Source organism: Littorina saxatilis, linkage group LG5 (genome assembly GCF_037325665.1).
Source record: "Littorina saxatilis isolate snail1 linkage group LG5, US_GU_Lsax_2.0, whole genome shotgun sequence".
In the NCBI taxonomy this organism is placed as follows: Eukaryota; Metazoa; Mollusca; class Gastropoda; order Littorinimorpha; family Littorinidae; genus Littorina; species Littorina saxatilis.
Window position 1 is genome coordinate 25,864,408 of NC_090249.1, and position 27,627 is coordinate 25,892,034.

Sequence of the window (27,627 nt, forward strand, 5' to 3'; positions counted from 1 at the left end):
AGCCGGAGCAAAATCAAAACACGTCTGTAGACACAGATCGCTGGAGAGTGAATGATTCAAAGATGGCGGCAAGGTCAGGAAGTCACGCGTGACTTTGTCATGTTAAGGGGTCAAGGTAGCTCTTTTTTAGGGTGACCTCCCCTTGTTACCAAGGCGATGCTATTCAGCGTCCTAGCACTAAACTGGAGTAAATTGCTTGATGTGAGTTGGGATAAGAATGTAATTTAATGAGTTGTGATCATCATTCTTCTTTTCAAAACATCAAATTTGGCACAAACATCATCTGAACACAAGATTTATTATACCAGACAAAGGCTGACAGGAAAAGCAAATACTCAATCAGCTGAAACAATGCTGCCATTGACATCAACTCACTGACACTGTGCACTTTCATAATGAACAAGGTCAGTGGAGCCAAAATCAAGCAGAAGGCACCTTTTTGACAAGCAAATTTAGTTCAAAGTCAATCCAATCAAGCCCCAAAAAGGTAAAGTTTGACATTGGTTGTAGAAAGGATAGATGTGGGAATCAATGATGATTATACATTTATCTACATGTACTCATGTTTTCACAAAATTAGAAGTTTATCTACATGTACTCATGTTTTCACAAAATTAGAAGTGCAGTAAAGCAGAAACTGAAGAGAAGATAGCAACTGCAAACAACATCTATTCACAACCACTATCAGAATAAACCAAATTTGAAAAACATTAACAAAATGCTTCATTTGAAGGATCACATCATAAACAGATATTTAACATGACTCAACAATAGCAGACAAAAATGATCTGCTGAGATCTACAAGGTTTTTACAGACTTTGATGGAATGCATTCTGGTATATGAAACTGTTTATACAATTCAGTCTTACAACCATGAGCAATGAATGTTATGAATGATAACAACTTAAAAAAAAGCAAAAGTTCTAAAAAATGTAGATGGAATGTATTATTAATCTTTGAACAGTCACTGTTATTATGATTAAAACATTCTTATTGTAGGAAAAGAAATATAGCAGTGCACAGAATGGCAGAGATTTGGAAGCACAAACAAAAATAAGGCAAAGCGCTGTCTAGAAGAAAAAAAGCATAAAAAGTAGGCAGCAGAAGTGAAACTTACATCAGGAGTTTGTTGGCAAAGTATGACATATCAAAGCAATGTTTAGGTCTTGCAGTTATTTACACGGCACCATAAATGCATAATAGAGTGGGTTTTTTTGTTGGTATATACTATCCATATCTATGCCTGAACACACACACTACTGGATATTACCACACACACACACACACACACACACACACACACACACACACACTTTCTCTCTCTCACCCAGTCACTTTCATTTCAATGATAGGTAGCACAATCTGCATGCATCCCATCAGCTGCATTCATTTATATCTAGAAAACAAGCAGAAAATAGCTTGTGAGAATGACATGAAGGTGTATAAGGAGGGGAAAAAACAACAACAGACATAAACTGAATGTGCCTACCACTGAAAAGGGATATATGTAAGCAATATCACAAAATAAACAAACTTGCAATTTCCTGATATGGTTCATAGTTTCACAGTCTGCAATGGCAGAAATAGTAAGTGCAATTTAATTAACGCCAGTCATCAGGGAGAATGCAATGGAAAATTTATGAATAAAATAAATAAAAATTCCAAAGCTGTTTCTTTAAATATTTATCTTTACATCATACTCTGCAGTTTTCGGCATAAACAGTCTTCAAAAACTGAAGACACTGCAACCAAAGCTCACAACGCTCACTCTAATTTGCAGCTGCATGGGGAGAAAATCTGTTTGCATACACATTTTATTCACCAAGAAAAGGAAAAAATCACAAGCTCCAGCAAAAAATCTATATGGCTGGTACTGCTGCAGACAACACTATTTCTTCGGTGAATGAATGAAAAGACACACAAGTTCATACATTCTTAAAACACAGGCGTTGTCCTTTGTTGGCTACATGAATTGATATGTTTTTATGGTATAATATTCATAAAAGCGTGCAATTGATAACTGATGAACAGTTAACCAAGCGTGCAGTTGAAAATTCACACACATCAACAAGAAACATGTCTTGCTTGAAGACATCAATCACATGTTGTACCATCCTCCAAGTCACAGGTGTCAATTTCACATATCCATGCATAGCTGCATTACGGTCTAATCAACAGTTGATGAAACTGGATGATGGATGGTTTTATCAATCGAGGAGGTGAACAATTTGCTCTCATATTGTTTCACTGAGCAGATGATTTAATTTAAAGGCTGCCAGCTTTACCTGTAGAAGAAAACCTAGAACAGGAGAGGAGGGGATACTGTTTAGGAAACATTTTTGAAGCATCATTCCAACTTTGACAAAATATACTCTACTAAATGTTCTGAAAGTCTGAAGGAAACACAAATAAGTGGTACTGGGCATTCCTTGATGTACACACACACACACAAATGAGAACCCAACAGTCCTCACATCAGTCCTAATTCATCTTTCTCACACTCATCAACATCACCCAGACTGACTGAATCAACAACACTCAGTGGTTATCAGATTTCACAGAGTGGTCGCTGGCAGCTGAGCCAGGGGAGGAGAAGAGATTGGTACGCAAGCTGCTAGCGGTGGGCAACTGATCATCAAAGATTGCTGCTGCTGCATCTTCTGCCCCTGAGTGACCTGGCTTTGGTGTTTTCTTTGGTGTTGAAGATGGTTTACCCTCCCTGTGTGATCATGTCAAAATATTCCTTGTTAGTTTCTGATTCAACACAGCTGAAGATTTTAGGTTAAGGCCTTATGAGTATGTTATATTGCCAAATGCACAAACTGGGGTGAAGGTATGACACCCTTCACACCCAACACATGTGCTGCTTACATGGTTTGATTAACTACCGCAGACATAAACATTAAAATGGTACAGTGCCTTCTAGAAAACTTGATCTGCCATGTCAGTGGCATCTGCTGTTTTCAGTTGTTTAGAAAACACTTAATTACATACTATGAGCATACAATCCTACAACATATCCACCCTTTCAGAGACTCAGATGAGATCAAGTCTCATCAAACTTTGGGCATTGCCTGCTGGGCAATACCAAACACGTAGGTGGCAGCCATGAAACATCCTTCAGAGATAACAGTATGCCTGTTCCTTTATTTAACATTACTTGTGATAAAACTAAAAAAATCTCCACTTCACCCCAGGCAAATGCTTTTTTTGGTACACAACAGTGCCCCCAGTAGCAAAATCATGAACCAATGGGACAGCAATACTGACATCTTCGAATGGCTGTATTGGAACTTGTCAATGCAGCTGACAAAACATCTTAGGTGGAAATGACTTACTCTATCACACCTACAACAAGAGAAAGCTCAGTCCCAGACATGGGCAAAGTACTAACCGTGGAAGGTCCGCCAGCCCCAGAGCTCTTAGTAGCTCAGCAGTGTTGGGGGTCTTTGGCTTTGCCCTTCCCTCAGGGGCGGGGGAGAAATGGGGAGTGACGGGTAAGAGTCTGCTTGTCCCTCCCTCTGCAACCAAAAGTTGGCACTAAATGTATTGATTCAGATAACACACTGGAAGAAGTAAGTGCATGTATACACATTCAAGCACAGTGAGGCATGAAAAAGAACTGGTAAACTACCAGAGTGAGAAGAAAAGATAACATAGACTTTTGAACTTATGCCCGGCAAGGGCGGCAGTAAGGTTGATGGTACATAAACTCCTACTGCTGTCTGTGTGTGTGCTCCCTATCATTCTACTTTCTATCAAATGTCTGACCTCTGTGCAGCTGTGGGGAGCTCTGTCTGAAGGGTGTAATGTTCAGGAAGTTTTCCTTCAAGAACTTCATCTTTTCATCCTGTATGGCCTTCCTCTGTAACACAAGAAATAAAACAAACTTAGCATTAAAACTTTGGTTTGTAAAACCAGTCACACTCAAAAAACTTCCTTTACACATTTTACTGCCTTGTACAAATGAAAAGAGCCTTCTTCTATCCTCACCTCTCGTCCAAGTCTGATGGCAGCTTCCGTGAAGAGTTTACGCTCCTCCTCAAAGTGCGCTTTCTCCTCATAGAACAGCTTCTTTTCATTGGCAAGGGCGTCCTTCTGATGCAACAGTTGAGACTCATGAAGGAAGGAGTCTGAATGAGTCTGAAGTGACTGCTGTAAAATAAACAAATAGATACATAAATAAATAAACAAATACAAACATAAATAAATAAATAAATAAACACATGTTTTAGTTGATAAAAGAACCAAAAAGACAATTATTGCATCTAATATTCATTCAACATCAACCACAACAAAAAACAAAAAAACCCAAATAATCAAGTATCAACCAAGCAATAAACATATAAAACTGGTTTTACATAAGGCCAAAAAAAAAATTTGTCTGTTTAGGGTAACATGACCAAAAAAAGTAGGGTCGGTAGGTAGGTAGGTTTTTTGTGTTTTTTTTTTTTTTTTTTTTTTTTTTTTTTTTGTAAATGCTATGTTGGCTGAACATTCACTTCTTATATTTGATGAATACATGTTTCAAAACTAACGTATAAATAAAACAGAGAGAAAGGGAGAGAAAGAAACGCCAAATGTCTCTTTTTAGCATTTTTACCTTTTTTTTTTTCTTTTTTTTTTTTGAAATCAAAAAAAAAGTTTTTGGGTCGGCGCCAAATCGATAGGGTCGGTCGGGTTACCCTAAACAGACAATTTTTTTTTTTGGCCTAACTCTGTATTTTAAATTTCGTGTGAAATTACTAAGAATATTAACATCTTGCTTATCTTTATAACCTTTTTTTTTTTTTAACAACAATCTTGACCTTAAATTGACCTTGACCCAGTAAGAATGACCTCTGAATGTCACTGACCTGAATCAACTTTTCCTGCTGCTGAATAATGTCCTTGTACTTGGCCAGCTGGACGTGAAGGTGCTGCACTTCTTGTGATGACTCTTTTTTGCCAGGGACCGGTGTACTTGTAGACATCTTGCTTGGTGAGGGAGCATCTGGTTCTGATTGACAGAGCAAAGCAAATCAAAATTCAATTATTTAATACGCTACATTTAGAACACTTTGTAAACTGAATCCAGATTCTAGCTGCAGCAAATGCACCCCCCCTGCCCCCTCTTCTTCCCCACCAACTCCAAGAGAACCCCTAGTTTCTTTGTGAGACAAGCCAAAATTGTGGGAAGAAAATAAGCCATGACTGTAAAGAAATCAAATCACAACCATTTTCAACCTGAAAACTATGCAAGAGTGTGGCTCTAAATCTCTCACTTATTATATTCTTGATTTGCTTGGTTTTATATGAATTGTTCTTAATCAACAACAAAAAAGAAAAGACAGAAGTAATAGTCTTGAACAACTTACTCTGCTTCCATGTCTTCTTCATGCTTAGGCCTATCGTCTCGCAGGTTCGTTTGAATGCTCTTTCAATCTCTCTCCTCACCATGTCATAAGGCATCTGGTGGTAACCTGTAAGAAACCAGCATCAAACCAGTGAAAATCCATTCTGATTAGAATCCTTTCACATTTTATTTGTAAACAAAAAATGTATGTATAAAAGTTTAAAACAAATGGAAAAATAATATGTAAAGGGGAGGGACACTCACAATCATCAAAAGAACCATACTGATTTTACTCTTCATCCCCTTCGAACAATCATTACAAATCTTTAATCTTTTTCTCCCAGCACCGCCCTAACCATCCCTTCTTATATTTCAAGGTTCCATCGGAAAAGAGTGCTTTCAAATGAAGGCACAACTTTTCGTTGCTTGCAACTGCATGCCGGCTTTGCTCCAAAAGACACTAACAGCATAAAGTAGACGGGAAAAAAAAAGGACAAACCTTCGCTGAGTTCAGCAACAGTCATGAAGCTCTCGTTTCCTGTCCCTGGCTCCTCGTATGGATCGTCAGAAGATGATGAAGAATCTGTTAACTCTTGCAGAACCTAAAATCGAAGTCATGTAACTTTTACACACAAGCTGAACTAGTTCAAATAGGTACTTGCAAAAAGTTTACTAGCCAAGTGTTAAGGCAAGGTGTGGGAATACATGTAAATTATATTCCATACATTTCAGATGCATATGTCCAGAAGCATTTAAGTTAAAAACATATATATAAAAATATGCATATTCATGGTTTGTTGCTTTTCTCTAGTTCACTCTAGCTCTTCCTCTCTTAATGTCTCGACATGTATTTCTCTCTCTCTCGACTGTATACAGAGATAAGAACAGCCTCGCTTTCACCTAGATCCTGTCTGAAAACAATGTTCAGACCTCATGTTCAGACTCGGCGTAATGATTCCGAAAGGACTACCTTTTAGCGGTCAAGTTCAGTCGTCCGCATACTCGAAAGTGAAAAAAAGATGAAACGTTTGGCTACAGTATCGGAGGATGAACTGTCGAAGAAAAAGAATCTCGTGCCAACCATTATGCAGAAGAGCATCTGAGTTGTCCAGAAGAAGTTCTGAAACACGTCACGTTCCAAATCAAAAGACGACATTCTATTCTCTAAGTCACTATTCTTGGTTTACGGTACCATTCGGCGGCTTTGCTACGAGTATGCCATAGTCTTGGTTGGCCGAGACCTTGAGGTGGAATGCGAGTGATTAGGTTTGCTGATTTTGCTCGGAGAAGTGGTCCGTGTTCAAGAAAGTTTCTTCTTTGAAAACAAAAACCCTAAGACCAGTGAATGTCGAGATATATATGCTACGGGCTCGTGGACTAAACTTCCATCTCGATTGACCAAAAGCCATGTTTGGATCACAGATCCAATTACCGTATTTGACGGACTACAAGCCGCGACTTTAAAAAAAAAAAAAATCGCATTGCGGCTTATAAAAAGATGCGGCTAAAACGTTACCTAAACTTGAATAGCATTCACCTAATGGAAGTCGCCGCGGATTTTCATTTCGCTCGATTAGCGATTACCGGTACTTTATTAGCTCTCTACTCAAGACTTGGCGCTTTTCTCTTTCTTTCGCGAATCTTCATTTGTCAACAAGTCGTCGTGACAAGATAGCGTGCAGAGAAACACCGGATGTATCAGGATCTCGCGCACGCGAGATTTTGTTTTTTTGTGTCTCGCGATAGTTGGAGGAGCGAGAGCCGCCATGTTGTGTTTTCGTCTGCTCGAAATGTGCGCAAAAGTCGTAAATCATCCCAAAAAAGCTTATTCCGGGCGGGACTACATGTGTGTGTTGGTTACAAATTGTGTGTGTGATATTTTTCTTCAAAATTTTTCACTTTTCTTCTTTGTTTCACTTGTTTATTCTCGGAGCCGATTTCGCCAAATACCGTACTTTCGTTTGCCTGGTTGTTTTGATTGATTGACACGATCTGATTATATTTTTTTCGACGGCGGCTACTACAGTGACGCGGCCTATACGTGGCTTGTCCCAATTTTTTTGTTAAAAGTCGGGGGTGCGGCTTACTTTGTTTTGTTTGTTTGTTTGCTTAACGCCCAGCCGACCACAAAGAGCCATATCAGGGCGGTGCTGCTTTCACATTTAAGGCGAAGTGCGCCACTGAAATTTAGAGTGATTGGACTTACACAGCCATTTTGAGTTGTTAGCAGTTTTGCACCTTTCAATCTGTCTACTTTCATGAAATGCATATGATTACACTATACAAATTCATCAAAGTCTCTAAAAACATATTTCATTGCACCAACCCGGCGAATTTTTCTGTCTTTTCATTCACTCTTCCGATAAAAATTCCGATTTTCAACCCTTGACAACAGACATTTCTGCTCGCCCAACGCGGGAACGTCGTATACCGTTTGAACAGCAGTTCTCTCCCCTGTCTCATTCGGCGGTTATTTTCGGTTAAATATGGATTCTCCTGGGGAAACCCCCCTATTTTTCAAACAAGCAAACCACAGACACTTTCCATATACGGGGGTATGACGTAAATACCTGGCCACGATTGGTCAGATAGGCTCGCGTGGCTTTTCGCGTTTTAAAAGTCGTCTGCTCACCGCGTTTAGTTTTCGACTGAGTTTGCTTAGAAAAATGGCACGTGTGAAAAGATCAACGCTCCGAAAAACACATCATAAAGGCAAGTGTACGAGAAGACAACAACTGAAGAGTTGCAGAGACAAGAGAACATCTAAAACACAATCGGTGACCAAGCGCACAAAATCTGGATCGACCGCTGTGGCATGCAGATCAAATTCTGCGTCAGGACTGAGAGTGTGTTCTTGGCGGTTTGACGCGAAAGCAATTCAAGACGAACACATAGGCCTACACAGCAGCCACTGGTCAAAAGCGACAGGTCCAGAGGCTTCCCAAACAAGGAGATGTCACGTCTTGTTGATTTGGAAACCTTTGATGGTATTGACTTGTAAACGAACTTTGTTGTCCGCAATGTAAACAGCCAACGCTGTCACCATGCCCAGACTCAAAACAGAGACACGGCCTTGCAGTGTACGCGCATATGAGGAAGTTGTTCCAGGTACCGCTGGATACCTTGCTTCCAAAGAAAGCGGTCAAACGGAGTATGGTCTCATCAGGCAAGCCGTTTATTCGTCCAGACTCCTTGATATGTGGGCTAGGTGCTCAACAATTTAACAAATTTTGTGAAAGTTTAGATTTGGTAGGCATGGATCACAAAACCTTCCAGAAGAAAGCTGATAAACTCTATCAACGACTTGATGTAGATCTACTGGAGGAGAAAGTATTCAGTGAGGCTGTCCGTCAGGTCAGACAGATACACGCAACGCACAATGGAATGACACTGTCTGATGATGATGTTCTTGATATCAGTGTAAGCTACGACGGATCATGGCTGACCAGGGGGCACTCGTCCCACATTGGAATAGGGTGTGCTGTAGTCTAGACGTGCTGACTGGAATTTGCTTTGACGCTCATGTTATGTGCAACTACTGTCATACGTTTGCCAGACAACTGGAAACAAACTTCTCCAGGAGAAACCCCTGGAGTATGCTGCCTGGCTGGTAAAACAACTGGACATCTGTGACAAGAATTTTGCAGGTGAGTGCGTAGATCTAAACAGTATGTGTGTATGGTGCGTTTGTGAAGACGTTTGTTGAAATGGGATGATAGTGTGTTGTGTTTGAATTTTACATAGATCTGTAAGTGTTTGTGAAAATGTGTGTCAGTGTTTTGTGTGCGCTGTCTATGTGAAGTGTACGTGTGTGTCTGTGCGTGTTTGTGTATTTGTGTGTGTTTGGGTACTAATCCATGCATAGTAATACATGTACTGAACAAAAACAATGATAGCGTCTATGTTGGTAGATCTGTGGCTGATTGCCTTTTGTGTGTGTGTGTGTGCGTGTGTGTGTGTGTGTGTTTGTGTGTGTTTGTGTGTGTGTGTTTGTGTGTGTGTGTGTGTGTGTGTGTGTGTGTGTGTGCATGCATGTGTGAGTGTGTGTTTGGGTACTAATCCATGCATAGTAATACATGTACTGAACAAAAGCAATAATAGCGTCTATGTTGGTAGATATGTGGCTGATTGCCTTTTGTGTGTGTGTGTGTTTGTGTGTGTTTGCTATTCAGTGGCTGACTTTGACTGAAACGGTGGTTTTATTTTTAGGTTCCAGTGGCATCATGGAAGTCGAGGCGGCTCGGGTTCTGTGGGGCAGGTCAGTGTCGCAGCACAATCTGCGATACACAGTTATCCTGTCAGACGGTGACACAAAAACCTTCCAGGAACTTTCCAAAATAAAGCCTTATGGAGATCAAGTAACCATCGAAAAAGAAGAGTACATCAATCACGTTTCCAAGCGTCTTGTAACAGCGCTTCGCAACCTTGTGACAGACTGCCGCAAAAAAGGAATCACTTTGGGAGGGCGAGGGTATGATCAGCTGACTCTGAATACAATCAGGAAGTTGACGATATATTATAATCGGGCAATTGGGGGGGGGGGGGGGGGTAAGACAGTTGCAGACATGAAACGGGCAGTGATGGCATCTCTGCGTCACGGCTTCTCAACAGATGACAAGCCACAGCATGACTTGTGCCCCCATGGTGCCGCGTCATGGTCCTTCTACCAGCCCCCGGGACCACACGCAAAACTCGTCCATACACCTCTCAACTTCAAGAAGCTGAATCCTCCTCTAGAACCAGTTTACCAGAGACTGACGAAAGATCAACTGCTTCAGAGATGTGTGTCAGGAAAAACCCAAAACTCTAATGAGTGTCTCCACAGCAGCGTTTGGGTTCGCTGCCCCAAGGACAAATTTGCATGCAAAAATCGCGTACGGTTTGCAGTCGTCACAGGGGCTAGGGAATTCAATTTTGAACCAGCGGCTGCTCTCAACACTGCACAGTTCTACGGCTTTACAACAGGCTGTAACATGAAAAGACTAAACAAGGCTAGGAGTGTAAAAGGGTTCTTGGCAGCCTCAGGTTCAAGAAAGATCAGCTAAACAAGAGACGCGACACTGTGCGTGCAGCTAAACTCAAAAGACAGGATGAGCTCATCAGACTACAAGGGGGTGCAGCATATGCTGCTGGGCAGTTTTAGGTAAGCCTGTAGTTACCAGGTGTCTGTGAAAAATACCTGAACTATGTTAACATTGATTTGGGGTGAATGAAAGAGCTTTGAAATGTTCTCGGCCTTGTTTCTCTGTTCAGCGTTTTTGCATGACCTGCTTTCTAGGAAACTGTTTTTCTTCAATCCAGCTGTTCAGAATGCAATGAAACTTAAGGGACATGCTTATCAGAGGACAACCTGTGGAATGACAACAGGAATTTTCTTTAAATTAATAAATAACTGTTCAGGCGGGTCATATTTACTAAAATTGTGCTGAAAAACATGATAATTCATCTAAAAAAAATATTTTATCAGAACTATTCATCCTAGAAAAAATCCCTGTTGTCATTCCACAACTATGGACTCCTACATCCTACATACAAAAAATCACATTCCTATGATTTAAGGGGAAGCTAAAAAACGTGTTCCTAGCAACCCATTTTGGCAGTTGGAGATTGCCGTTTCCATGGTAACGGACAGTGACGGTACTGAAAACGTTATCCGTTTTGAAATCGTATATGCCTTACCACTTCATAAGCATATAACATTAGCCTATGGTAGAAGTAAATACAAATTTAGATTTTAGTGGCTCCCTTTGCCTTAACGTGCACCACACACAAGACAGAAGTCGCAGCACAGGCTTCATGTCTCACCCAGTCACATTATTCTGACAGGTGCGGCTTATAAAACGGTGTGTCTTGTAATCCGTCAAATACGGTAACGTATAATGTTTTTACCTGTGATTGTGAGTGGACGGAAGATAACTCTGCATTCTGTTTGAGCAAGGCAGACAACTCTCGCTGCATGGTGAGGAGACAGTCTCGTAGCTCTGTGTTCTCCAGCACCAGTTCTCGGTGACGCTCCTCGTAGTTACCCACCAGCATCTGGTACATGTCCTCTTCTTGTCTGAAATCACACACATCTTTGTTAATGGTTCAATGCAGTGCTTGCTTGCTATTTCCGTCCCCAGTACTAGCGATTATTTGGGACGTAATGTGGTTATATGCTAAGATAAATACAGTGCAATCCCCCTATTTAGACCCCCCCCTCCCCCCCCACCCTGTTAAGATTTTTTCCCCTTCTTAAACCTGGATTTTTCAGATTTTCTTTTGATGGCAGCTCTAAATGTACCTCCATTTTCAGACTTTCCCTTTCTCACTACCTGATTTTCTCACATTCCTGGCAGTCGTAAAGGGGGGATTTGACTGTAACAATGCCAGGAGTGTTGAAACCATTCTAGGGGGGATTTGACTGTAACAATGCCAGGACTGTTGAAACCATTCTAGGGGGGATTTGACTGTAACAATGCCAGGACTGTTGAAACCATTCTAATGGGACAATATCGGATAACTGAAACAATGAGCGCTTCTGCTAGGCAAAGAAGGATAACTCTTCGGTACTTCGCCGCTGGGGGCGCGCGAATACCAGGACTCGCTTTTACTTCCGCCTGTCCGCTATCTACGCTTTCGCTTTGGACTCGTTCACTCCACGCTCAGTTCGACACTTCTTACTTTTTTCGCATCAAAACATGTCGAGGCCGTATGGTACCTGGACTTTGTCCGAGTTGAAAGCTGAACTGCGATAGCGGGATGCACGAACTTCGGGTCGGAAAGCAGATTTGGTTGAAAGGTGAGTTCAAAGTTGCTTCAGACTGAAGTTCAGTGATTTCTGTCAAGTGTGTGTCAGTTTGTGATCGCCGAAACTGACTGAGACTGACGTCGGCACGGTTTTGTAGCCTTTATTTTGGGCTTAGTTTGGAGAAAATTACTGCGGAAAAAATTAAAGGTTCTTGTTTAAAATTTAGCCCAGATTACTATGATAGTGGCACTCTTGACTCTTGTGCTGACTGAGTAGGCATGTTTTGAGACGTTCGTGAAATATTCTCCCACTCCACTTCCCACCGATCAGCTGTCATGTTCCCTCCACTGTGTGATAAGACTTAGTTTAAATTAAAATGTAATGCAGATACAGACACGTTGCTACACAAAAAAATCATAATTAGAATTAAAATTGTGAAAATCAGACTTAGCAACTTAATTACTTAGTTATAGTCATTGAGTCATTGTCATGGCCCAGTGATGCATTGAGAAATTGTTTTTTTTTATTGGGGGGTGAGGGGGGGTGGGGTGAGGGGGGTTGGACTGTCCCAGAACATAAATAACAGAAGACAATATTTTGAATATTCAGCTATATTTAGTTTATATTTATTAGCTCTACTGCTTGTAGAGTTTACATATGAACATTTAAATATGCACACATTAATTTCATACCCATTGTGTGATTTCAGGTTGGAGTTCTATGGGATGGGCTGAACAAACAACTACATCACTCCCCACATCTACCTGTTCCATTAGTACACATAAAAATACCGGATAAACCCGTTAAAGGAACAGAGAAATTTACAATCACTGAGCCTCACATAAGCCTCAATCACTGAGAGGATATTTGGATAATCAACCACCAGTACATACAAGTACACCCCAACAAGGGAAATGAGTAATAGTCATCTATAAATGATTATTCTCAATCGAGAAACAAAATGATAAGGATATGGATTTAAATAGTTGTCCCCTGACGAGGCTACCTTTAAGTTTCCCAAAAAAAACCACTATACAATCACACATTCAAAGAAGTTGTCCAAACAGCTTGAAACTGTAAGTACCATCTTTGGGAGAGGTACTTAGGAATCTCTGGGCTGCCAACTGCATTTGCCGGGTTTCGCAGACACTTGATTTTTAACCCCTATTCTTTAAATGTAAGAGTTGTTGCAGGTCAGGTTAGTTTCAGTTGTTCATGTGTCACTGTGTGATGAATAAAGTGTCATATAATTATATGCCTGAACGAATTGGTGAATGTCTGTGTGTGATGAGAGTGATAAATGAACAAAGAATTGTGCAATGCATGGATGGCATTTTGTGTTTGGGCAGACTTCTGATAATATAATATTTTTTGCAGTTTGCAGCAAAAGATAAAATTATTATCTGAACTTGATCGGTCAATTCAACTTTATCCATTAGCTGTATATGAAATATCAGGAGGATGCATAACACACTGTCAATCATTTTGCAATTGTTTAAAAAAAATTTGAGTTTATGAATTCAGAATCAGATTGCTAAGACTGTGTAGTGCTATTTGGCAGAATATATTAATCTGTGAAGAATCACTTTGATCTTAATTTGAGCATTGAATGAACTACTGTATAGCTAATATCTCCTTGTAATCTTGCAAGAATGAGCACTGACTGTACTCAGTGATTCATAGAGTAGGCTTAACTCTCACTCACTGATGCATATAAAAAACTAAATAAGCACACGCACAAGACTCAGTATTCACTGCTCACAAAATCAATGCATAAAATAAACTGTACACACAGACAAATGTAAGTGTAAAGTTTCAGTTGATTAATCACTAGTACAGTAATAACCAACAGTTAAACAAAACACACAGACCAGCACAAAAAGTGAACAACAGTGATGTGCACCATTATACAACACTCAGTATATGAAATATATCTTGGCAAACAGATTTAAGCCTGCCATATCACATACTGACTGAACACAGACATTCCAGGTACTATGGCTCTGTAGTGGTGACCACAAACTAAACAGTTCCAGCTAGCAGCAGACATTTGGTCAGTCACAATGGCTCACACCTGCATAGATGAGCACACGCTATAATATATGTGTGACTGTTCACAGTTCAGTGTAAACTGAACTGTGAACAGTCACACATATATTATAGCACACTCACACATATACTAAATAACCTCTGCTCATGTCTTTCAGTATTGGCGTTAACCGCTAATTACCGGTTGAAACGAGAAAATACCGGAACAAAATTGGCTGCCGGTATGACCGACGAGGTTGATTTTTAGAACTACCGGGTTTTTTTCGCTGGTTAAAAAATAAAATCAGTACTCTGAGTTGGACTCTTACTGGTTCCAACGACCTGCCTACCGTTTTTTTCTGGACTGTTTGCATCATTAAAGTTTGCGTACCTGTTTGAAAAAATACTAGCACCATCACTGGTCTTTACTCAAATCGGATAATGAATTTTGGAATTTACCCATTAGTATCACTAATACATTGATCCACAGCTGCATTCATATAACCAGTGAACAAAAAAGTGCAACAGGGCTTATTTGTGCCCTATGATGTTCAGGTGAATACCACTATCCCAGATGCCTTTAGAAACAGATGTGAAAAAAAAGTTTATGATTTTCTCAAGAAAACACAAATGACTGTAGTATTATGCAGTACTTGTAGAAAGAAAAGTACGCATTCATATCAAGTTAGGACACGTCTACCTCAGTGTGAGCATGCCTGCATAAAACAAAATAGCTTTGGATTTGACTAAAAGAACAAGAACAAACATTATGCATGTTTAGACACGACGTTGTTCCTGAAGTTGCAAAGCACACAGACAATATGACTGTGGCCTGCTAACTATCCATCGCTTTCTCCTCTCAACATCTTTGGAAAACTTAAATCCCTTTGCTTTGTTGCAGTTCACTACACAACACTTGTTCGGCATTCTTCCGCAAAATATTATCTCTGCCGCTGTGTCCCGGTCAGTGACACGACTGTGTTACCCTTCCGCAGCGAAGCGAAATTGCGGGCGCGCCGCTGGAGCACAGGCCTGATTCTCGTGCGCCACCTAGCGGTAAACCCGGAGAAGCGTGTTTCCAGCAGAAGCGCTCATTATATGTTGTGTTTTTTAGCACATAACAAAACCACATAGTGTCTACTAAATAATTCAGTGAATCATAAAATAATATTCGACATTTGCGCTACTGACTTGCTAAGCCCTGGCTTCCACTGGGCTCGCTTGCCTTCAGCATTCTGAACTGTGTTCATCATGTCCATTCCTGCACACACAGAATGCATCCTGTTAAGCTTGTCTTCGTCAAATACACAGCCATCTTAATTCGTCAAAGTGCTATGTGGGTTACAGTAGATGTTGATAACCAGTCAATTGTGCGCATGAGCAATGAATAAAATGTCAGTTCAGTCAGTACAAGTCAAGCTTTACTTGAACTATTCAAACACCGTGAAAGTTTCATTCCAAAGAAGCAGTCATCTCATACCTGCATGAAGGGAGAATAAAATTGTACACTTGTGCATTTAAACTGACAAGCATCTGAAGGTTCTGTTCACACAAAAACAGAATTAACATGAAGCATGATGCTTAATGTCATCACTCACCAACTTTTCTGTCAGGATTTTTATCCATCAGCATCTGGTGCAAGCGATCCTTCAGTTTGTTGACCTCTTTCTCTTTCTTCTTCAGCTCATGTTTAAACTGGAGGTCCTTGTGCTGCATGACTGACTGCAGACATTTGATCTGAAAGAAGAAAGCAAGCCTTACTTCACTGAGAGAGAAAAAAGCGGTAAGAGATCATAGGTTTGTTAACTAACAAACTGATGTATGGGAAATGGCAGGTAAAACATGGTCAACTATGAAGTGTGTGATGTTCATTTTCTTCAAGTCATTCTTTAGATGATACACTCGTTAATCCCTACCTCCTCCTCCTCAAAAAAAAACAAAAAAAACCCACAAAACAAAAACCTTTACCAAAGAGGCACTTATCAGTACAATGCAAATGCTCAAATGTAAAATTTACTTCTCGCATGTTTCCATGACTAACAATGTAACATAATATGTTACAACTTAAAACTTACTTCATCCTTGTCTGCCTTTACTTTGCTGGAGGTAATTTTGTGCCTTGAGCTGAGCTGTCTCAACTTTTCTGTTTCTTGTGATAGTGTTCTCTCCAGCTCCTCCTGGTGTCGCTTGACGCGCGCTACCGATGACTTGTGGTGATCTCTTTCTCCTGACAAACGTTGTATTCTGTTTGAAAGAACCAAAAGTTACTTCAAGATATTACAACCAAAAAAGTGGTGAAAAGTCAAAATAAATTATGAAACCCCTCTTCTTCTTCTTCTTCTGCGTTCGTGGGCTGAAACTCCCACGTACACTCTTGTTTTTTGCACGAGTGGAATTTTACGTATATGACCGTTTTTTACCCCGCCATTTAGGCAGCCATACGCCGTTTTCGGAGGAAGCATGCTGGGTATTTTTGTGTTTCAATAACCCACCGAACTCTGACATGGATTACAGGATCTTTTTCGTGCGCACTTGGTCTTGTGCTTGCGTGTACACACGGGGGTGTTCGGACACCGAGGAGAGTCTGCACACAAAGTTGACTCTGAGAAATAAATCTCTTGCCGAACGTGGGGACGAACTCACGCTGACAGCGGCCAACTGGATACAAATCCAGCGCGCTACCGACTGAGCTACATCCCCGCCCTACCTTTAAGACTGACTCCTTTTCTTTATAAAGACCTGATTTTCTGATTTGGGGAAGTCTTTAAAGTGTGGTTCTACTGTATGTATTAAAAAAAAAGCGTTCAAAGAGGAGAAGAATGCCAAAAGGAACAAAAGGAACATAAAGTGTTGAGGGTTTTTTAACAAACGAGGATAAACTGAAGTTAATCTTTCCCATACTCAAAAAGGAAACACACAGACAAAAAACAACAACAAAGCTATGAATACAACACTGCACACACACATACCCCCCCCCCCCCCCCCCCCTGCCTGCACACACCTGTTTTCCAACTCCTCCTTGGTGCTGTATATTCTCTGGTAGCAGCGGTGCAGGTCATAAGCCCCGTTCAGCAGACAGCTGACATCGGGTTGACCTTTGTTATTGCACGTTATTGCCGGAAGACCCAATAACTGAAGCTCCTGAAGATAAATGGATATTCAAGAACACAATTATAAAATTTCCCAATTGCAAAGTGGGTGTGGGGAGTGGAGGGGAGGGGTGCGGTTTACAGTGGATTGCTGTCAGAAAGACTTATATCCCAGGCAAACTGAAAAGAGAACATCAATACCTTTTTTTTTGGACAGGATCAACTTTGTCTCAGTGTTTGCAATAACAATCAACCCATGAAAGTCTGGAAAAGTAGGGGCGACCACCCCCAACCAGGCGCGTCCACAGGTGGCGGATAGTGGGGTGGCCTTCAGATATGGAGGTTAGCTGCGAGATAAGCCAGGCTTGCCAGGACGAATAAGCAGTCGCGGACCAAATGGCGGTGCTTCCAGCAGGATGGGGCAGGGTAACAGGTGGCACTGTTACTCCCAAGAAATACCCCATGTGTCCAATTACGGGAGCACCATGCGATCAAGAGCCGCATTAAAAGCTCTAGCCCTGGAGAAGGTCACCTCAGATAAACAAACCAGCCAGCTATGGCCAAATAGCCGGGTCGACTGGACTCGACAGCCCTGTAAAGCCACCAGTCTAGGAGAAGGACCACTCCGATATAAAAAAACGCCGAAGTCGGATGAGCTGGGCCATGTATGGCGCATAACACATTAACGCTCAAAGAAACCATGAAATGAAAGATGCACCCGAACAAGAGATAATAAACTATTTGCAAAAAACAACAACTAAGATTACATAACGGTGCCAACTGTAGGAAGGTAGATACTATCGACAGCAATACCACACATTATTAAGTAGAACCCATTTCTCAGGTACGAGATCATGAAATTTGACACACACAAAAAGCCCGAAAGCATGCGGGCGCAATCTTGGGATCTCAAGAATAACATCTGGAGCTTTGAAAATGCGTGGAATCCTCTTATTGGTGCAAAAATGTCATGTCTGCTTTGTGTAGTAGACAAAAATATGGTGATATTAACAAAGTCTTACCTGGTTCAAGAAACTAACACAGCTGCTGACGTTGTTCTCTGTGCAGAATATTTCCTGCGGCTGAGCAATGGTGTTGTGTTCATGCGGGGACATCCCAGCAGGATATCCATCATCACTTGTCTCCACTCGATGACCTGGCCCCGAACTGGCTGTGTAAAATGATAACAGCTTCCAGTCGGCCATTCTAAATACATGAAAACAAAGCAAAATAAAGCATGTTAATCACACATGCAGGCGTACCGGCTAGAGATGGAGATGTGTGCCTTTACTAACTTTTACAACTGTCTATTGAGGTCTAACGAATGACGTCTCACAACGTGCGTGGTCGTCCTTGGCGGTCAAGAAAGCCGCAGCGATCATTGCGCAGACGACACTTCTAGACCGCCAATATTTTTTGTGCGCATCACGTGCTCCACATAAATCGGCCGGAAACGAAGCAATTGGGAAACCTGGATACATGTGTTATTCCCTGTAGACTTAGAGGACAATTGGTCAGTTGGACCTAGATTGAATATATATATGTACAGGTCCAAATGTTTGTATTACAAGTACAACAGTGAGCGTCGGGCAGTGGAAATGACAAGACTTTATCCAATACCAATACACCACTAAACAGTTCCGACGTTTACATGGAACAAAGAAGGAAAATCACGTGACCGCACAGACGCCTCTCATTGGCTGCGTCATTTTTTCGAGGAAACAAATCGTCTGCAACACAGCTTTGCGTATGTTCTGCGACTGACGAGTCAGACACTTGTGTTTATTTTGTTGTTTTGTCGATGTAAATTCAGCGATTATCGATTTTAACAATGGCATGTCACTGCCCGATGATTGATTGTGACAACGGAAGCTACCGTCTTCAAAATGGAAAGCTAAACTTTGCAAAATTCACCAGGTTCCACACGAGTCTGTGGTGTTCATGCCAACCACCGTTCAGGTAAGCGCAACACTGTAACAGTTCTTGATCAACTTATTTTATTGCCTGACATTCATGCGATTTATTGTTTTTTCTGCAAATTCCATAGCATGATTACAAAACCGTTTAGCTAGACCTGCATTTATACAGCTTTGAACGTTACAAAAACTGCACACCGGCACTGCATGAAATACTTGTTTGAATCTGCCGTGCATGAGGTCAAAAAATGGGGCTCACTTTCTGTGTCAGTGTGTTTCCGTTTCTTGTTTTTCTTCATGTTGTTAGAGCATGGCTGTGATTAAAAAGCAATAAAAAATTGCTTTGTAGAGCCATACATTGTTAAATCTGATATATATATGCATCTGTCTGTTTTCAACAGCTTGCATCCGCATCCAACACACAAGAAGAAACCAGCACAACGAGATTAAAGTGGATTCGACTCATCAGCCGTGTATAGCAGACGGAAGGCACAAGCTTTTTTTCACCTGCAAAAGATGCAAGGGTTTGTTCTCAACACTTTCTTGATGGCACACCAACTGCAGAGAACTTTCCCAACACAAAACTTGGGATACCCTGGATTTCAACACAGAGTAAGTTTTTTTTAAATAACTTTCTTGTTATATTTTGTGTGTGTACGCAGTAAAGAAGATGGGAAGGTGTTGAATGTATTTGTTCACACATGCTGTTCCTAGTATCACTATGATGTGTCTGTGCCTTACAGCTTGAGTGATTTAATTGACTTTTCGTCTGTTCGTGTGTTCTGAAATCTGAACAAGAATGAATGTGGGAAGCCAAGCTAAGTTTTATGTGGGTGGTTTGTTTCTAGAGTGCGATTTGATCAACATAAGAGAGCTCTCCATAGAAGCCAAAGGAACAAAAACAAGTGTACCGGGGAATTCACAGAGGGAGTTCTGTATTGCACTGACATTGACTACAGTGGGTCCCAATGACCACCTTTATAAGTTGAAGTTGGGGGCATTGAACCCAAACGGACAACATATGTGGAGAACCCTGCATGAAGATGTAATACTACCATAAATACTGACAGAATGAACCCTGTTTGGCAATGTTTCAGACAGCAAGAGTGCTGATAGACATACCCCGACCAGAGCACCGGCTAGGCAGAAGAAAATGGGCAATGCGAGATCTGGAATTCCAGTTTGAGGCGTGCCAGGCCCAAGGATCATCAAGGGAGAGGAATGGTGTAGCTAGTTGATTGCCAGAAAAGTGTGACTCTGGCCCTGAACAATTAGACCCATTCGCAACAGAAACATTTCTGGGTGCTCTTGTTTTTGCTTATTATTTTGTTGATAGTTTTTTTTGTATAAGCAGATGCCAACTTAATGCACACCCGTTATGCGCAATCTTATTGCAATGATTAAGCTGACTAAGGAGAACAATAGACTGAAGAGACAAGTGAGTGTGTTCAAGCTACAGATTGCAAACATGGCTAAGAAAAAGAACGCAGACAGGAAAAATCCATGGTTATTCAGAAATCTGATTTCTCGCAGAACATATCATATTGCACTGGTATAGCCATGACCAGTCTCTTCCAATTAATTCATGTTTTTAGTGTCACCCTTTGTAACAAGAAGATGGCAGGAAAAAGTCAACAATTATAAAAAGACAAGAATTTTTAGCGATCAACCAATGAGTATTGACCCTAAACGTTATAGTATAGATGAGATGTTTTTTATTATTATCATTATTATTCTTGTGATCATTTTTTATGCGCCTAATCTAGATATAGCCCTAGGCGCTTACATATTAATTTCTGCCGTTTGAAATGGAATTTTTTACAGACAGACAGACAGACATTTTTTACACACAATATATTATAACGCATTCACATCGGCCAGTAAAGCTCAATAGCCTGTTAGGCAAGCATTCACCTTTCGCGGCCTTTATTCCAAGTCAAACGGGTATTTGGTGGACATTTTTATCTATGCCTATACAATTTTGCCAGGAAAGACCCTTTTGTCAATCGTGGGATCTTTAACGTGCACACCCCAATGTAGTGTACCCCAATTTTATGCAACAGAGACGAGGATTAGACCTTGAGGATCTAGCCTATCGGTTTCGCTAATATAGGTAGAATAAAGTACATGTCACCAGAGTGGCCAAGAGCAACCTTAAACAATTTACTGGTTTACAGTCTTCTCTCCAATTCATGTCCCCTGTGCATAACATGTTCTGAGGAAAAATGTTTGTTTGGCTCACTTTTTGTGTGTGTCCTTATTGATGTTTGTATGATGCAATGAGTGTGTCAGAACAAAATCTGAGTTCTCGTACTTTGAAATGGAGAATGAGAGACAAGACAAAGCATTACAGCACAAAGTCAAACATATCAGCACTTGCAAACAAAATGCACACAATACAGTCAGCTCAAAAAACTTTACTTATGTTGATAAACGTTATCACTAGCAGCAGATCAAATCTGATGACTTCATCCACTTGGCAATGAACAATATTGGGAAGAAAGATATCTAGTTTTATATATACCAAAAACACACATGTAGTACAGTAAAAGTCATATCTATAATGGTGTACACAGGAACCTTCCTTTTCAGAACTCCAAACAATAATCTGATAAAAAAAATCCAGTACAGAAAAAGAGGGAGTCTTAAAATGTAGGAAAATTTACATAGGTTTTGACAAGACAAACATTCATATTTTAGATGCGACCCACCCTACTACCTTTCAGGCTGAAAACTTACAGAAACGAAGCAGCTGTTCAACAATGTTGCTCTGCCCATTACATGTGTAAAGAGTAGAGCTTAATGCCTGGATCTGGCAAAGCTTTTACATGAGTTGACAAATTGTTGAAATTATTAGAGTCGTCAGGATTGTTTACTTTGTGGAAGGGTTGCTCTCCTTGTTTATCTGTGTGGTTTTATAGTTAAGAGGAAAAAGCTGTTTTGTTAATACCGCTTTCCCTACTTCTACTAGTTCCTCCTCCTAAGTGCATCCTGTTTGCTGCCTGTATCAAAACGGGCAACAGGATTGGATTACTTTGGGAACGGGAGGTTGTGATGGCTGGCTCTGGGTAACAGGTGGTTGTGATGGCTGACTCTTGGAGACAGGTAGAAGTCTCTTTCTGGTTTTGACAAAGATGCAATCAGGGGCTTCCTCCTCCAAAATGACTTGCAGCCTGTTGCACATGGTCAAAACACTGCCAAAAGGGGGAAAAAAAGAAAATAATCAATATGAGAAAGAGAAAGGAGACAACTTTCACTAAAGCATCATTTAGGACAATTTACCAAGTTGTACATGTATAACAAATTGCTCACAAATTTGAGTGCAACTTGCATGAAGAGCATTGCAAAATTAAGACAGTTGCAGGGATGGCCAGATCTCAAAATCTTAACTTGCCAGACAGGCGAGTCATTTCAAGAAAGTCCAGTCCACCAAAAAGAATTGCTTGCCGGGTACAAACCACAGTTGCTATAACTGCATTGTTTATAACGTTTTGAAACTAGAGTATACAACCAGAAGTGTTGCATTTGACGAGAATTTTCACTAGCCAACCAGGCGAGTTGCCAAGCGGTTTTAACTAGCACAGCGGATTTTTGGTACTCGCCCATGATTTGACCATCCCTGAATTTAGAAAGTCTGTTCAGTCATTGCTGATTAACTGTATCACTATCAGTATCACTGCACTTTTTTTTAATTATATATGTATATAACATATTGCTGACAGCGACAGGCATAATTTTAGTGTGTATTAATACTAGTATGCTGGTTTTTCAGATTTTGACACATTCCCTGTTCACTGAAACCAAAATGTTGTTAGGCCGCACAAACCATCTTGCAGTTCAACTTGAACCATTCTCTTTTTCAAAAGTAAAGTGCAAATATGATTTATTTACAAAAAGTAGAGAGGTTTCCTACCTGTAAGCCTTTCCTCCTTAAAACTCGTTGACGAGGCGATGCATGAGGTCGAGCTCACACTCACAGGCAGCCGGTGATGAAGACGCTTGGCCACAGGAATTGCCCATCTTGCTGCCTTTCAATCCAGTTGTGATGATGAATGGATCAGGATAAAGCACCCCTTTCACATACAACTTCTGCTTGTACTCCCGAAGAAGCACCCTCTCTGCATTTTCTGCTTCACGGTCGACAGGAATCCCATCTCCCAAGTTCCAAAGCAGGAAAAACTCTAAAAGTAAAACAAAAAGGCCTTGAGATCAAATCAGTTTTTTGCACCTGTGGAAGGCATTCTTTTTTCCCCCTCATCACCATTTTGTATGTAAACTTACAAAATACTCACTGAGGTAAGCTTAGCAGCTATACAAACTGGCAGTGGCAACTTAGTATGTATGTTTGTTGTTTCTTACAATCTTACCCACACGTCAGATTGAAAATGGAAAACTTTAGCATACACTGTCGCAACATGTATGCATCAGAGACTATAGAGTACTACAGTCTCTGTATGCATCACGAATCGGAATATAGTTATGCTTCATAGTAAGTTAGATTCCGTGGACAGATCAACGGCACTTATTCAAGTTTTTGACTTTAATCAACTGAAAAGTTAAGCGTATCTGAAGAGAGAGCACTTACTAAGTTACTGTTAGTGTTACAACTTACAGGGCGGAAAACCGGTCTTGGGAATGAACAACACATCGCATCATTGCAAAGAGTAAATAACGAAAGAAATAAAACTTACCTAGCTACAAGTTCCTCGTGTGCATCTTCCACACTCTTTTTCCGTACACACGACAAGGTTTTCGATGCTTCAGTGCTCCACAGTCGCACCTTCTGGATGGAAATCTCGCTCAAATCGCACATGTTTCAAGTTGCTGAGAAGCTACGAACGACGCGTTGTTTACTCGAAAAAAATGCTGCGCATGCGCACTGTCGCAATGGCCGCGGAACTGTTTAGTGGTGTATTACGGAGCAAGTCTATCTGATACCCATCGGCGTGCCTACTGCACAAATACGTTTTGCAGTTGAACAAAACCTATAACTTGAAAAGGCACCATCACCCATAAAGGAAGCTTTAGGTTTGTAAACTCGGCAGAACATGGTCGCCGCAGTGTCTGCTTGCCGTCCCTGGCTGAACATAGGCGCAAGGGACGGTTGGGCGATACTTGATTCTCTTAGTCTTATAAATGGCCCAAAGTCAGAATAGGTGTCCATTTTTGTGACATACAAAATCAATTTTAAAAATGAACATTTTCTTTGTTTTGAAAATAGAGATGTATTTTAGAGCATAAATACGCAAGGAACAGCTATGATTTAAGAAAACTCATGTTTGATCACTTCACAGATTCAGGTTTAAAAGTTTGCAGGAGTTCATAACTTCACACCGTCACAAAATTTAGACTTGTTAAATCATTGTTGCTACATGTATTGGGTCTGTTTTTAGACATCTGAGCAAATTGCTACAGCAAATTACTTTGCATTTCAAGCAAGTTAAACTTGTTTTGGCCACGCATGATGCAGATGTGAACTCCATTAATGGGAAGTTCATAACTTCACATAATTTACTTTTATTGGTATAATAAATTTAATTTATACAGGCAGGAAACAATTTGTTTTGTTTTTTAATCTGAAAAAGGTGAGCTGGAACATGAAGGTAATTTTTGAAGATGAAGTGTGGAGAAGATTTTTTGGTTATCTGTATTATTTATAGAAATTAATATTGTCACAATTTTTTCACAGCAAATATTGGCATAAGTTATCATTAAATCTACAATTTTGCTGTTTTTGTGCAAAATGTGCTTGAAAAGTACCATCAAAAGGATTTCAATACACCAAAATGTTTGTCTGACTCAAAGAGTTGGCAGAAACTGAAAGTATTTTTAGAATGTCCTAGGAGTTCATAACTTCACACCGTGACATCACAAACTATGGCTAATTCAAACCAAAGTAAGAAAGTGCATATGTCATCTTATTTTCTCTCCAGCTACTCTTTGTAATCAACATACAACTAAGTAATAAAAGTAAAACATTTGTGAAAACAAACGATAACAAAAATCATAAAATGTGAGCGTGCGCATAACTTCACAAGAATTTTTGTTATGTTGGTCTCTAGTACAGTTACTGTATAATATATTTGCAAAACAATGACAAACTGAGAACACAGAGTTATAGTATAGGCTAAAGCTGCACTTATATTACAAAATCAGATTTTAATTGCCAAAATAAAACAAATTGTTTGAAACTTGTGAAAGTTCATAACTTCACATCAATCACACATTTATACTAGAATAACTAACTAAAGTCTCTTGCAAATAATTCTAAACAACTTAATGATTTACTTAACCAAACTCAGTCATGAAAACTGTTACCGAAATCATTATTTAGTTAGTGTTTATGTCAGCTGACTGTGTGTTCATAACTTCACATCATTTATTTAACTGAAAAGCTACGTACTAAAATCTGCTGGTAAATTAAAATAAAAATGACATCAAACTGTAACAGCCTACTCTGGAGAAGAGCAGCACATCATTTGAGGTAGTGATTTAGTGTAGTAAATTAATTATTGTGTATAAATCATACTCATGGCATGTGTTCATAACTTCACACCGTGGGGCTGAGGGTCAGTTGATGTGAAGTTATGTACACCGTGCAGTCAACCCAGATTCATGCTGGAATTATCAAAATGTAATTTTGAGGGTTGATGTTCAGAAAACTTCTTACAAAATGTCCAGATAAAGTCAAATGTACTCTTTTGCTATTAACAAGGCATTATTTTAAACACGCCCTTGAAAAATGAGCTTGAGTTATGTGAAGTTATGAACTTCATGACAAAACGGCTAAGTACTTCAGAAAGAAACAGTCAGCAGCCAGTAGATTCTTTTTGTGATGAAAATCATGGTACAGTGTAATTTGGAAACTGAAAATAGTCATTTTACATATATTTTGCCATTTTTGGGTTTTGACATGAGTTAGTAACTCTCACATAAAAATAGTGCGCAAGACACAGAGAAAATGGCTAACTAAAGCATACTGCTTGACTTTAGTGACAAAAATTGCTTAGTATCTAAATCTAATGTACTTTTATATGCAAAATTGCTGTTCCACTACAACTTTAACTTTCATGGCTAGCATTTAAGGACAAAAAACACTCTCAGTGGAGATAGTAGGAAAGTTCATAACTTTCTCACAAGAATTTTTTATTTCTCAATTACTCAAACACCAATGAATGAAATTGATGCAAACTTTCAGTGTGACTGCTGCTAGTGGATCCAAATGCATTACAAAGCTAGGTGTTCCCCAACCAGTCAATTTACTCTTTTTATAAGGCAAAAGGTTGGAAAGTTCATAACTCTTTTTTCACAAGAAAATCTGCACGTAAACTTCAAACTACTTTTGAACATGCAAAAACAAGTCAAACAACCCTTTTTATGTTTTATACCTCTGCAAAACATACTGTAAAATACTTTTTTACAAAAATATATCAGGTTTCAATCTTTAATTATTATTTAGAGCTGATCAGTGAACAAAAATGAAGTCTTACGGAAATAGTTATGAACTTTCTGTGAAATTTTGTCTCCCCATTTTCTGCAGGCTCACTGACAAAATTCAAAAACTTTGCTTTGTCAAAGGTACATTTGAGTTTTACTGGCTCAGTGAAAAGTCATTCATGACATTCTGTCCCATAAATATGACAGATTAGACCATGTTTCAATATGCTGTAAGGTCATGTCACAAAAAATGGCCAAAATGTAGTGCTGCTGACTTCAGATAATGGCGACATTTTCATTAAAAACAACAACTGAGCACACAATGTTTCTCTAGGTGTGTACTTCATACTTTTTTTTACAAGTCTCATTAATCTTTACAAGGATTTTATTTTTCTTTGATGTACAAATCAGGTTAGAGCCAAGGTTGCACAGCTATTTCAGCTGTGGACACCATTTCAGACTTAAGGCCCAATACGGAAGATGTATAGGCCTCACGTAGCCCGTAAACAATTTACACTGCGAGTGCGAAACAGACACTGTTAAAACGTCTTCTCACAAACACAACCAGAGAGTCACAATTTCGAACACATACTTCTGACTGAAAAGATGTATGACATGCATACCACATGCATATTTGTCTACAAAAATGTCGTGTAAACTTTGGCAGTTAATGAGTTATATCCACCTGGCTAGCAATTGATGAATACACATCCCATTAGATAGTTCTTCAAAGCATAACCATCATGCTTCAACAGCAGACGATAAAAGTTAGCCGCTGTGAGAACGCCGATGTAGAATTCAGCACGTGAACACCAAAAACAACGTGCAAACAAACCCAAACATTTTCTACTCACCCAACATTTGAGTTTTGTAGCGTCCTTCGCTTCACTTCCGGTGCTGGCCGAAAACTTTTGTTTAGGCTCATTTTCGAACGTTTGCGGCACATAACAACCAAAATGTACATCTTTTCATAATATTTCTGCTGCAAATTAAATAATAACGCGTGTAATAATAAAAGTATAAAGTAATAAAGCGAGTTATTGTAATAATTCATTTCGAAACTGCAAGTTTTAGTTCCGTACTTCATTGAAA

At 39.9% G+C, this 27,627-nt stretch overlaps 1 protein-coding gene and 2 long non-coding RNA genes across 3 annotated transcripts; 1 reads left to right on the forward strand and 2 right to left on the reverse strand.

The window, feature by feature from the left end:
- Positions 1-279: 279 nt before the first annotated feature.
- Positions 280-27,432, reverse strand: LOC138966687 (afadin- and alpha-actinin-binding protein B-like). Its single transcript, XM_070338990.1, has 14 exons — positions 27,390-27,432; positions 18,205-18,388; positions 17,095-17,234; positions 16,169-16,337; positions 15,692-15,830; positions 15,285-15,354; positions 11,225-11,393; positions 5,835-5,937; positions 5,358-5,462; positions 4,857-4,999; positions 3,994-4,155; positions 3,772-3,865; positions 3,395-3,521; positions 280-2,719 (listed from the first exon to the last, which is right to left on the reverse strand). Exons 2-14 carry the CDS (start codon positions 18,385-18,387, stop codon positions 2,539-2,541), a joined length of 1,785 nt encoding a protein of 594 aa, XP_070195091.1. The 5' UTR covers position 18,388; positions 27,390-27,432; the 3' UTR covers positions 280-2,538.
- LOC138966685 (uncharacterized) lies at positions 18,796-21,281 on the forward strand. The gene is made up of 3 exons (XR_011455739.1): positions 18,796-19,141; positions 19,500-19,710; positions 20,196-21,281. It is a non-coding gene; the product is annotated as an uncharacterized lncRNA (long non-coding RNA).
- On the reverse strand, positions 21,542-23,983 carry LOC138966686 (uncharacterized). The gene is made up of 3 exons (XR_011455740.1): positions 23,790-23,983; positions 23,012-23,279; positions 21,542-22,292 (listed from the first exon to the last, which is right to left on the reverse strand). It is a non-coding gene; the product is annotated as an uncharacterized lncRNA (long non-coding RNA).
- Positions 27,433-27,627: the final 195 nt, after the last annotated feature.